The sequence below is a fragment of the Pezoporus wallicus genome, unplaced genomic scaffold (assembly GCF_028554395.1).
Source record: "Pezoporus wallicus isolate ANWC-B61680 ecotype Strahan unplaced genomic scaffold, APGP_CSIRO_Pwel_v1 contig_7896, whole genome shotgun sequence".
In the NCBI taxonomy this organism is placed as follows: domain Eukaryota; kingdom Metazoa; phylum Chordata; class Aves; order Psittaciformes; family Psittacidae; genus Pezoporus; species Pezoporus wallicus.
In genome coordinates, this window is record NW_026639609.1 from 147164 (window position 1) to 160409 (window position 13246).

Genomic DNA, 13246 nt, shown 5'->3' on the forward strand with positions numbered 1-13246 from the left:
AGGGCAAGCTGTGTGTGACACTGTTGCACCAAATGGCTCCTACTCAGGGGAAATCATGTCACCAAGCATAAAACGATGGCCCCCATCCGTGATCCAGGCCTGAACATGTGTGTGATGCTGCTATGTGCATGATGGGCTCGGGGTATCTGTGGCCTATGGGGCTGGATTAAAGGCTCTTCAAGTCACTAGCAGTCTGGGTTTTTTGGATGAGTGTACCTGCCATATCCAGGGAGATGGGATTGCGTGTTGATGCAGAGCCTCAGGCACCTCTTCTGCTATCAGCTACTGAAGCTGAACAGCTCTTGGGATGATTGCCTGTAAAGCCCATTTTACCCCCATGTGCTCTGTCAGGGTCTGGGATCATCAAAAGACACTTCTCCTGGGATGGAGAGAGCTGTGGCAGGGCTGGAGCCGCTTGAACTGAGCAGATGAAGGTTATATGAGGCCTGGAAATCTTTGTTTCAAAGCCTAAAGCTCCTCTGCCAAAAGCTGTGTTCATGTTTTGCATGTCTGCTCTCTGACTGAAACTGCTTTGGCAGGAGGGCCCTGGCTGCTCTAACTTGCTCTTCCCTGCCTCCCCAGGCATGAAAGGCTTGGAGTGCTCGCCCTCCACTCCTACCATGAACTCTTACTTTCACAAGTTCATGATCAACCTGCTCAAGCGCTTCAGCAGCGAACGGAAACTCCTGGAGACCAGAGGACCCTTCATTATCAGGTCAGAGCACTCCACCAGCTCACCGAAGGCCCACAGGCACCCCCAGGGCAGGGTGGGATGGGGAATAAGCCAAAACCTTTTCCTCAAGCCTCCTTCAGTCACTGGTACACTGTTTCAGAGCAAATGGGATTTGCCTTTCACGTGTCAAAGCACCATATTACTCACACGAATCTCCAGAGGCAATGTAGCTCCTTATTAAACAGCATTGTGAGAGTCTGTTTAGTTAAGAAACAAGTAAACCAGCCAGAGCATGAAGCCTTGTACTCAGGGTGCCAGGTCAAGTGAATCCCTACACCCCGCTCAGCTTGATGCTCCCCCAGCAAAACTGTCGTCCCCCGAAGCTGTATGTTTCAATGCACAGGGTTGGTAGGTTTTGTGGTAGAGGCTGGTAAGCCAAGTGCTGTGGCAGCTGGCAGGGCATCATCTTTAGTGCAGTGAAATCTGGGGCAAGGGACACCAATTCCTCAGCACACTGGGAAATAACATGCTTAATGGTGTAGAAATCAGTGAGGGGGTTGGTGGGAGGAGCAGGCAGGACTCTGGGTTTTAATCCCTTGCTTTCAGGGAGGTCACATCAAAACATGGGGAGAGCATGAAACCCAAGTCCTGCTCCTGTAAGAAAAGAAAGGTCTCTCCAAAAGTGGAGGGGAGCAGGAGGTACTGGTGGGGTGGTAACTGTAATTGCAAAATAAAGCATGCAGAGCTATCTCTGCTAAGCTGAGCTGGGGGTTGAGTTGGGCAGCAGTTTGTTCCCAAGCCTTCGGGCAGCCAAGAGCTGCTAGATTCATCCTGTGAGTGGTAAGCATCAAGGCAAAGTGGTGCAAAAACAGTGAAAGGGGACCAGGGCAGGGTTGTAGCTGCTGTTTAGGCTGAAGAGAATTTTAGAGCTTTCCCCCAGCTTACATTAAATTTTAATGTAATATATTCCATTTGCTCCCAGAAAAATCTAGCTGAGCATCTGTTTTGTTTCTTCTGATAGGAGCCTGGAAATGTTGGGTTTAATATATGGCTCTGGGGTGCAAAGAGGTGCATATGGGGATCTAAGAATGGGACAGAGACAAAATCCTACTCGTAGAATCCCCAGTCTTCCCAGTTAGCGCAGCCCTGGATTTGAGCAGCCATTGGCAGGGGAAGTAGCCCTATTCTGTGTTAATGGAGTGGACAATTAGAGCAATAGGGGCCCATTTAGAGGTTCTCCCATATCATGGCCACCTCAGATCTCCCTCTGGCTCTGGCAGGATGAGGTTGGCTGGCTGGCCCGGCTTTCCCAGCAGCCAGCCAGCAGTGCAGCAGGACTGGCTCACAGCAAGTCACATGCTGGAGCTTTGTACAGTGATTTATGCCCGAAATAATCCACTAAAGCTAAAAAAAAATACATATATTTATATGACTCTGCCCTTTGTCAAGTCATGTCGTGGGTCACAGGGGATAGAGGTGGTTCTGGGAGGGGTGAGCCATGCCCTCAGGTACCAGCAATTAACTCTGAAACCTACTGATGGCAGTTGAAGTGCTGGTGTTAGTTAAATCTCTGCTACCTCAGGAAAAGGCAAGATGGGAATAGGGGAGGGAAACTTACAGGATTCTCTGGGAAAGACTGATCTCTTGCCAGAGAGACCCAGTGAACATGGGAGACTCCTGGTGCTATTTTTAGACACGTTTCCAATTGAAGCCGTATTTGACTTCCCATGTTACATCCCTCCCTGTCCACAGGCCAGCTCAGCTGTTTTGTGCAGCAGGGTGAGAAGCCAGCATAATTTTTGACTTGGGAGATGCTGGTGGTGCTTCATCCTGGACTGGGGAGCACAAGGGGATGCTTGAGAGACCAGGACAGCATGTGCTAAAGCGTGGTCCTCCCCCATGTGGTCCTCGCTGGCACAAGCCCTTTGCTCCCTTTGTCCCCATCATTTTCCTCTCCCCTCCGGGACCACTGCTGCCCATTTCTGCTGCTGACTGGCCTGGGAATAGCAAAGCAGGGAAGCAAAATAGACCTGTCAAGTTTAGGCAGTGATTTCCAGCTACAGGATTAGCACACAGGGGAAGGGAAATGGGGAACAAGGGGTTTATTCAAGCACAGCACAGCAGTTTTCCCTGTCACATTGTCGGTGTGCAAGTTCAAACAGCCATGAGATCAGGTGGAGGGTCTGTGGTTAAAAGTAGTTTATTTCTAACCCTGCTCAAGCTTGTTCATGTGTGGTTGCTGACTCTGAAAGGACTTTAGTTTCTCTCCTGATACAGCCTCACAGTCCCAGAGGCAGAGGTTATAGTACATTGTTTGCTTGAGGACACAAGTGTGGTTTTAGCATTGAACTCTGCAGGAGCTTGTGGAGATGGGACCATCTCTTGCTTTGTAGGGACCTGTGGTTCCCAATACATGCAGAGCTGTTCTGGTGCCTGCCTGACGTTTGGAGATGGGTGGAAAAAGCACCTGCAGCCCTCTCAGTCATCTCACCTTTGAGCCTGGCTCCGGTAGAGCTGGGGGCTGATTTGGTGCTGTCACCATCAGTGACCTTGGTCTCAAGCTGGTTATCTCGAAATGCCAAAGAAGACAGGGTTGAGCTAAATGGAAATAAACTGCCTTTAAAACAACAGGCAAGCAGTTCCGAAAGTTTCTGTTGCTCAGATAGATATTTCTTCTCCCTTTCCTGGGATCACCATGTTGGGAGATAACCGAGCGCTGGCACACAGGCCATCTGCAAGTACTGCTGGTGCATCTAAGAGATGCTCTTCTTGGTCTGCTGCCTTTCCCTCGTGGGATCCAGGTGCGATGCCTTCTTTATGCCACCACCCACAGGGACCTCATGGAGGGAGAGGTTATGGCTACAGCATATATATATCCCTGGCAGGATCAGAAGGGCAACATCCAGAAAAAGGCTCTTCAAAGCTGCTTAGGTGCCTCATGAACACCTGGGTGAGGATACTCTTTGTGAAGGGATGTGCTGGAGGGGTGCTCCTGGATTATCACTCTTTCCACCCTTCTTTTGAGGAACCACAGAGGTGACAAATCTGCTTCCATGGTCTCTTCCAAGGATTTTTTGGGGGTTGGCACCAGTTTTCTGCATCACAGGTGATGGGGGTTTCCTTTGGGGGTCAGTCTCTCTCACTGTCACTTGTGACTTCCTAGGCTGGAAGCCGGTAGTTACTCCACATTTGAAACTCAGAATTCAAAGTGCTGTCTTCTCCACTCAAGCCAGGCACATTTTCACCCAGAGGTGACTCCCAAAGGATTGTCTGAGGCAGGAGCATCAGCCATCGCTCAGTGTTACCTCTCACCTTGATAAGCAGATCCGAGACCTTCCAACCTTACCACAAATTAGGAGCTATCTGCCCTGGGTGGCATATGGCTGTCCTGGATTCAACAGAACCCTTAAGCAAGAAGCAGATATTCGCATTCAGCTGCTGGCCTCCGGACGATGGCTTGGAGCACCAGAAAAATGCAGAGAAGCTTCCAAAGCATCACATGGCCCCTTGGAACAGGAACCCTGCAGAGGTAAAGCTGCTCAGCCAGTCTGGAGGCAGGCAGCAGAGTGGCACCGAGCTCTTCAGCTCACACTGAGATTTAGCAGGCTGGATTTAACACTTGCTTGTCAGTACCTGCTCTAGGGGATGGGGGGATCAAGTGAGAGGCTAAGCTGTACCCCACAGACACAGTTTGAGGATAGGGCTGGCTGCTCTAGCAGCTTGCCCTCTGAAGAAGCCGTCCTCTCCCCTCTCATCCCTCCCCAGGGCTGGTTGTGCAGCCCCTGTGCTGCCCCTGGAGTCTGTCTGAGCTCTGGGAGCCAGTTTAGCTCACTAACCCCAGCCTAGCACCAAAGCAGCTGGCTTTTTGCTGCTCTCTGAGATGGAGCAGCTCAGACATTTGTGGCTGACACACCTTGCCAGAACAGCAGAGGAGCCCTTCAGGGTACAGGGTGTGCTTGAGTGGCAGGGGACATCCCTGTGTGTGCTGTGTATGATGCTTTGAAGTGTGGGGCTTAACTTTTAAGCCCAGAGAGGCTGTTTTCTCTGTGAACAATGGCACCCTGGGGCAGGAGATGACGCCTGAGTCAGCACTTTGCTCCCTAGGCAGGGGCCCATACGCAGGGGTTGTCTCAGCTTGTTTTATAGAGCTGTTAAATAAACTTCCCTGCTGCCTAGCACCTTCTTATGGGGAGTTTTTTGAGGTAAAGCTGCATGGAAAGGGGCCCTGGGGCAACTTTTCAGCCACCTCCTGCACAGTGCAGCCGGAGGGGCTTGGCCATTTGACTGGGGATGGTCCTTGTTTTTTCGGGGGATGCTGGAACTCCGTGGGGGTGGCAAGGAGGGTGGGCTGGTTTTCCATCTGCTCTGGAGGAGCAAGGCTGGAGCAGGTAAGGTTATTCAGTCAATTTATGGCATTAGCTGGGGAGGTGGAAAATCCCAAGTCTTGTGTTTGAGTCATGGATTTATGACTCCTTCAGATGGGAAGAGTTCACCTGGTTGGAAAGCCTGGCTTTTCCTTGAGGTCTCAAACATCCTGCCAGGATGAGGCCAGTGGAGAGCAGGACTGGGAAGAGAGCAGAGCTGGGGACAAACACCAACATGCCACATTGGGTGCATGAAGGGCTTTATGGTGATGCCCTTGGCATGGGCCTGGGGTGGCCAGTCCCTTCTTTCTGGGCAGGAGGGGACTTTTCTGCCTCTGAGAGAGGCTGGGGCTGACTGTGCAACACCCCTTTCTCCTCAAAAAGTAGGGAAAAACAAGCAAAGTGTGGTTGAACCTGTAATTGCAATGAGGAATTGGAGACGGGTGGAGCAGAGGAGCAGAGGGCCAGCATGTTCCGTAGAGCACAGGCATCCATCTGATGCTCTTGGCAGGCAGGCAGTGAGGAGCATGTTAAATCACTTTTTGCTCAGCCTGCCTGGCATTCCCAGGGCTGTGCTGTGTCTAGGGGAGCAGGAAGGAAAGGGCAGCCTGCCAGCATTCCATGGGGAGGGCTCTGGGGAGGGAGTGGGATGGGGGTTTAGCTGCAGGCTTGGATAGCAAGGGATACACTGGGAATCCTGTATAGAGCTGGTGGCTGTCTGCTTTGGTGGCAGGCTGATGCCCAAGGCCTGGGATGCCACCATTCTGCAGTGATTCACTGTCCCCCTGCCCCATCCTAGCCCCGCTACTGCATTCTTAACTTCATTCTTTTCTCCTGCCTTGTGGTCCCACCTCCCTGCTATTATCACCCCTTGCTAGGGAAGTTAACCAAAATCCTCCTCTTCTCCCAGGCTTGGTTGCTCTTGAGCTCCACTGGACACACAGTTTGCTTGGCCAAATATTCCAGTACCTCCCCATGAGCTGTAGGCTTCCAGGGCTGGTATGTAGGACCCCTCCTGCTCCTTCTTTGTTGAGATGGGCTGATGCTACCATGCCCTCTCCAGCTTCCTCTGCCAAACCCATGACCTGAAAATCCCTCTGCCCCACCAGCAAGTGAATGAGGACTGGGGGGGGGCAGGCCAGGGCCACGTGTCACCTCTTCCTCTCTCCCACCCTCCAGACCGCTGTGTTCAGGAACAAAACCTGCGTTTGTTTTTGTGGGAACTGTTCGACTTGTACACAGCAAAGGGGGAAAAAAGAACCAAAAGAAGAAAAAAAAAAAAGAAACAAAAGAAGGGGAAAAAAAAAAGAAGTGCAGCTCCTTTGATAAACTGGGATATGAACTCGGGTAAAATCCAAACAGCTGTGAGTGCTACAAGAGAAGCTTCTGTGTCAGGAGGCAGCGAGCCTGCGAAAATACAGTGCTCTGCCTGCCAGGATGTTCACTGGCCGCCTGCCCTTCTGCCTTAATGAACTGTAAGCTTTCCATCCCCACCCCTCGTGCCTCGGGAAAGGAGGAACCGGAGGAGAAAGCTTTGTATTTATTTGTTTGTTTGTTTGTTCCACCAGTCTGTAAAGCAGAAAGGGCTCCCTCCTGCCCTGCGTGAGCACTGGGCGTGGGGTGATAGAGCGGGCAGCAAGCATCCATCTGCACACTTCTCTTCGCTCATCTTCCAGCTCATTCCTCTGCATCTCCCTTTATCCCCTGCCCACCCCTCAAAACCTCCTCTCCCCAGCTCTGCCTCCAGCCTGCCACGAGGAATCCCACATCCGGAGATCCAGAGCGGTGCTTTAGTGGTTTTGTGACAACCTCACTCTGCTTTTAGGCATCTCCTGCTGTCCAGCCATGCATGGTGAGCACCCTGGAGGCTTCTCTTGGGCTTCCACATGAATGTAGAGTGAAACTAGCAACCCCAGTGTACCTCCAAAACCCCTAGCTCTCAAGTTGCCTGTTTTACGTAATGCAGTGAGCTCTGTAAGCCCAAGGGAGCATGTGCTTAATGAGGTTTTAATCCACTGAGGCTATGGGCCTCCTCACTACTCTCCGCAGCCCCATGGGGCACAAGCTGGAGGGGAAAATCCTAATTTCCCCCAGGCTAAAGGTTGGATCCAGGGTTGCAACACACTTGGAGCCATCAGCAGTGTGACCTTCATGATGGAGGAGCCTGGTTCCTCTGCCCAAGACCCAGGGAAGGATAAGAGGTGCCTCCACTGAACTGGCAGGAGCCAGCCCCTGGGAATGAGCTTGTCCTATTCACTAAAGCTGCTCTGTGACCAGCCGTACTCAGAGCTGCCTGGAAGGACGTGATGGGTTTTCCTGTAGAAAAATGGGAACCACATGTGAGCAGCACTGCTGGAGTGGGCTGGACTAATTTGGGTCAGTGAAGAAGGTGGAGGGGAGGAAGGGGAAATGTGTGTAGGGGAGGAAAATCCTCCCAGAATGGCCAAGTTCCTTCAAAGGGCAGGCCCCTGGAGGAGGAGGGGGACGGGGGGGGGGGGGGGGGGTGCGGGGGTTGGAATATCTGCTTCCTCGCAGCACTTTCTATGGGATTCCAGCAGGATTGCTCTGGAAAAGCGGGATCGGAAGGTGAGGAGCCAGGAAAAGGTGGGCTGGGCAGCAGGGATAGGAGCCTGCAGCTCCCCTGCTAATGATCACGTTCTCTGGAGCAGGGCTTCAGCATGAGCAGCCTCCAAGGTGTCTCCCAAGTTTTCCTTGCCTGGCCAACGGGTGAGGACCGTCATTGTGGGAAGTCATCAGTTGGTGCAGGCGAGGAGGGGGTTAACTGGTTTGATCTGTTAACTGCTAGATTAACCCATCTGATCCCATCAGTCAGGTCTTGGGGTGGTGTTTCCTTCTCTTTCTCTGCACACGTGACATCTCAGTTTATTCATCTCCATGGAGAAAAAAGCTAGGACAGGGAGTCTAGGAGAGGCTGAATAACAACAGTTTCTCCCCATCTATCTTCCAGGGTATCTTGCTCAGGATTTATCCCCAAAGAAAAGGGCACACTTGATTAAAAACCTTAAGGTTGGGCTGTTTTGCTCCTGCTACTCTCATTAAGGGACTTTTACCATTCCTGGCTGCTTTTGAGCATCTCATAGACCATCGCTTTTTGAAAACAGCTTCTGTGCTCACACACTGCCACCCGGGCAGCCAGGCAAGGATGCCTTAGTGCTTCCCACAATATCCTTTGCCGCAGGTTTCCATTCAGGGTGGGTGCTCAAGGCTGGATGCTGCTTTGGGAACGGCTCACCCCATATGCAGGCTCCATAGTTCCTTCCAATGGGTCTGTCTGGGTGCTCTGTTCCCAGGATGGGATGTCCTGGGTTGAGATATCCCAGGATAGTGCATCTTCAACTCCCACTGAAAGTGTAGAGCTGTGCAAAAGGCACCCTACCTGGAGCTCCTTTCCCTTTGGTGCTCCTTCCATTTGGTGTGTGAGCTGCTCTTGCTGCTCAGGTCCTCCTGGAGCAGGTTCTCTTGTAGCCTTGGGTGCTCTAAGGGTGCTGGCATGGCAGGGAACATCCAGCCACTGTTCTCCTGCATATCTACAGGCCCTGATGGGTTAGGGGGAATAAGGCTCCTCAGGCTGCATTCCCCCTTGAAATCCCTTCAGGGCTCCCAGCTCCAAAGGCAGGTCAAGTGTCAGGATCCACCCTGTGATGCTGGAAGGCAGCAAGAGGCATCAGGTGAGTCAGGAGCGCATCTGGCCTTGCAGGCACCTCCTTCCCTGAGCTCCAGGCTGTGCTGGAGTGTCCCCTCTCCTCCTCCTTCTGTCCCTTGTCCCCAAAGTCACACAGGGGTTAGCATTTACTCGAGTATGTCTGGGTGTGGATTTGAGCCCATCAAGCAAAAATACAGCCACTTTGCTCAAGCAAAGCAAGGGGAAAGTCAGCGGCAGGTCTGAGTCAAGATGCTGGCAGAAGAGATGAGGCAGCTTCACCTCCTGCCCCAGGACATGCTTGTCCCCAAGCCAAGCTGCCACCTCCTTCCAGTCATTTTTATTTCCTTCTGGAAAGCATCACCCCCAAATACATAGCATATTCCTGCTGTACTCCACCTTCAAGCTGGTCCCTCTGCTTTCAGAGGTCCAGGGTTTCCCATCAGAACCATCTTCCTCAAAAGTTTGCCTTGCTAACAGGGGGGATGCAGAGGCTTATCCACCTCTAAGACAGCAACCGGCTCCTTGGCCATGTTTGTAGAAGCAAAAGCACTTTCATTTCTTCGTCTTAAAGCAAAATAATGAGGAGGGATGAGGAATGGTGAGCACAAAGACTCCTGTTTCTCTGCAAACCGCATGCCCTGAACTGGCTCAGCCTCTCCCAGCTCCCATTGTTATAGCTTTGCGCCCGCTTCTTTAACCTGTTTTATTTGCAGCAAAGAGAAATTACAGGGGAAGAAGTAAGGAGCTTGAAAATTAGGCCACAGCTGTCATCCTGAAAGGGAAGCAGGCATCTCAAAGGAAGGATCTGCTACTGCACTATGTGTCTTCCCCCTCCCCAGTCTTTGCCCTTCCTCCCCTTCAAAACAGAGGATGCTTGCTTGAAAACATCACTGCCCAGTGTAAGTCCCTCTCTGGGGTTAGGCTCTGGGGAGGGATTAGTGAGTGTGAGCTGTTCCACTTGGCTGGGGCAGTGGGCTGGACCTGGGATTTCAGCCCTGTGATGTTGCTGCCTGTGCTTCCTGAACCCAGGATGAGACTTGGATTTGCCATCCATTTTGCTATCAAGTCATCAGCAGCTTTAAAAGTTGGGTAAGAAATGCTTTGGGTGATTTATTTTTTGCATTCCTGACAGTTTCAGAGGGGGAGAACTGCCAGGTGAGCCTCCTGTCAATGCTCAGATGTTCCTACAGCATCTCATCCCTGACTGCATGCTTGCAGGCAGGACAGCTTTGTCCATGCATCTCTATAAGGTTTCCTAAAGGAAGCTCCTGGGACACACTAACATGGGCAGCTGGAGACTGGTGCTGGATGTGTGTCTTGTGGGCTTCACCTTGGAGGAGCTGTCACATTCATCTGCATTACATTGAGGAGTTGGGCAATGCCTTGGGCTGAGTGGATCATTAAGTTTCCAAATTGAGTTATCTTTTAGCTTCTGCCTCATTCCAGAGGATATTAGTTTGAAGAAACTTTTTAAGAAACTCTTACTTCTCTTTGGTACAGTCCTGTTTCCCGCTCCTGTTTGCTATGGAGCTGTGGGTGTTTCACTGACCATGGAACTACCCAGAGGTGTTGGATATCTGCTTTATAACCTGAAGGTGACCTCTTTGAAGGGTGCAGTTCTCCAGACAGCCAGTGTCCAAGGTGGGAACACAACTGAGTTCATCACAAGTCATGGTGGACATGCCCAGCTTTGGGCTGGGCTCACAGTTTTGATCAGCAGTGGGGAAGTCATGCTGCCAGCTAGGACAGGGACCTTCTGGCAACCAGCATCCAAGGGGAGAATCATGAAGAGCAGGAGTTGAGGGCTAAGGCTCTGCAGGACCAAGATGCTGAACGTGTTGGAACAAGTCCAGAGAAGGCCACTAGGATGATCAGGGGTTGGTGCACCTTCTGTATGAAGACAGGCTGAGAAAGTTGGGGCTGTTCAGCCTGGAGAAGAGAAGCTGCTTGGAGACCTCATAGCAGCCTTCCAGTATCTGAACGGGGCCTGTAAGGATGCTGGAGAGGGACTCTTGATCAGGGACGGTAGCGGCAGGACAAGGGGTGATGGGCTTAAAGTGAAACAGAGGAAGTTCAGGTTAGATATAAGGAGGAAATTCTTTACTATGAGGGTAGTGAGACACTGGAATGTGCCCCATCCCTGGCAGTGTTCAAGGCCAGGTTGGACAGGACGTGGAACTACCTGGTCTAGTGGAAGGTGTCCCTGCCCATGACAGGGGGTAGAACTGGATGATCTTAAGGTCCTTTCCAACCTAAACCATTTTGTGATTCTGTGCTGTTTCACAGGCTGAAGCTGATCTGAAGTACTGCTGTATATTTGTGTTGTGCTCCTCTGGGGGATCCCCTGGGTTGCTCTGGGGATCCCTAGGGAGCAACTTACAGCTGAGGCAGCTTGAAGACCAGGGCCAGGCTGACAGCATGGCTCCTTCAGCAGCTGTGATGCTGGCAGCTACTGCAGAGCAAACACACTGCACCTTTCCCTGTTCAAGGAAAGGCAGTGCAGGGCTTGTTCTGCCTTCCTGAGATCTGCACATCTCCTTCATGGATCTGCACGTCTCTTCATGGTATCTCTTTGAGGAGACCTTAGAGCAGCTTCCAGTGCCTGAAGAGGCTGACAAGAAATATGGAGAGGAGCTTTTGACAAGGGCCTGTAAGGACAGGACAAGGGGGAATGGCTTTAACCTGACAGAGGGGAGATTGAGATGAGCTCTTAGGCAGAAGTTCTTCCTTGTGAGGGTGCTGAGGCCCTGGCACAGATTGCCCAGAGAAGCTGTGGCTGCCCCATCCCTGGCAGTGTTCAAGGCCAGCTTGGACGGGGCTTGGAGCAACCTGGTCTAATGAAAGATGTCCCTGCCCATGCAGGTTTGAACTGGATGAGCTTTGAGGTCCCATCCAGCCAGGATTCTGGGATGCTCCTCCTGCTTTTTTCTCCCTCTCCCCTTCCTGTCCTAATTTTGTCTGTGCTTCCTCTGCAAATTCCTAAAGGATCCCAGCTGCTGGGCTGGGCTGGGGATGCTGCTGTTTGCAGCAGGAGGGTTTCAGGGGGCTGGGAGCAAGCATCACGGGCAAGCAGGTTGAGCTGGGGCATCTCCCAGGGATCCTGGAGAAGGGAGGAAGGGTGGTGGAAAGCCTTGGGGAGGAGAAAGGATGGGTGCGGAGGAAGAGGAGGGTGGGGAGGAAGGATGGGGAGGCTCTGCCCTCCTTTCGGCTGCAGGAGAGGTTGCAAGCCTCACAGTCAGGGTTGCAGAGCCCCTTGGAGTATTGCTGCCCCAGCCTCGGCTGGCTCCTTCCCTGGCTCTGGCTCTGTCCCAGTTGCTCGCAGTGGGATGAGACACAATCCTCTCCCTTATGGGGCCCCGTGTCTGCCCAGAGCTAATAAGGTGAATCACTGGTGCTTAACGAAGAAGCACCTGCTTAATTGAGCACAGCGGATGTTGCACAGTGTGGCTGGGTGACAGGATGGGGCCAGCAGTGCTTTCCATCCAGGGCTCCCTGCAGGTCCTAGCAGAGGGTATGGTGTCACCATCTGTAGCAGGGGTGTATTTCATCTTCATTTTTATGGAAAACAAGACCTTTTCCCTCTTTGAGCAAGCACTGGGCTGCCCTGACCCCCTGCTACCCTATTCCTGCATGGTGGCTCAGGGCAGGGGACAGAGCTGAAGCAGTTAAAGGGACGAGCAGGAGGGATGGGAGCTCTGACAGCTCCCTGAACGATGATGTTTAGATTAGTCTGGTTTCCAGGCATCGAGCTGTCAAAGCAAGAAGGCTGGAGGAATGCCGGGGCTTGCCCTTAATTGGAGATGTGGCTCTGAATCTGTCCCATTACTCTGGCATGCCCTGGGTTCCAGCAGCCCACCCCACGCCAGATCCGTGCCATGGAGCTTTCAGTTTGTCCCCAAACCCCATCCTACCCGCCCAGTCATTAGGGTGGTGGGATTTTATTGTCGCTGACGTCACTGCAATGGCTGTTGGATCACTGAGGCTCTAGTTCTGAATATGGCACAGCTCCACACAGGAAGGACCCCAGGGTGGCATGGCTTCTGGTGACCTTCATGGCTCTTCCTTCAGCCAGCATCATCTTGCTGAGTGGTCCTTTAGCCTAGGGGGAGGACAGGGTCCAGTCCCCTCATCAGGGGCTGGATGTGACCTCTGGGCCCCTTGGGAGCCCCACTGTAGCAATGGAGGGGTATGTTCCCTATCTCCTTGTTGCAGCTTCCCATCTGCCTGCTGCTGCATTCTTTGTCTCTGTTGGAAGGACTTGAATAACCCTTTTAATTTAAGGAGTTAAATTTTAATGGCCTAAATACCACATTCCATTATCATCGCCATGTGCCTGCGCCAAGGGCTGCCTAACGTCTCAATGCTGCACTGTACTGATGCTCTGTGGCTTCTGCTTCCTCAGGGATGCTTCTTCTCTTCCTTTCCCACACTGGGAGGTCTTTGGGGATTCACTGATTCCCGTGGGCAAGGGGACGGGCAAGGGGATGCTCGTGTCACCCACGGGGATACAGGGAGAACCCTGGGGAGCAGCATCTCGCTGGGATT

The 13246-nt window shown here is 52.3% G+C and overlaps 1 protein-coding gene across 4 annotated transcripts in view; it reads left to right on the forward strand.

Annotated features, from left to right (window-relative positions):
* Nucleotides 1-13246, forward strand: part of VAC14 (VAC14 component of PIKFYVE complex) — a 62857-nt gene that overhangs the window by 40570 nt on the left and 9041 nt on the right. For all 4 annotated transcript variants that reach the window (XM_057415208.1, XM_057415211.1, XM_057415212.1 and 1 more), the window contains one exon: nt 583-715. In XM_057415208.1, the coding sequence (XP_057271191.1) occupies nt 583-715 (133 nt within the window). The remainder of the gene's footprint in view (nt 1-582; nt 716-13246) is intronic.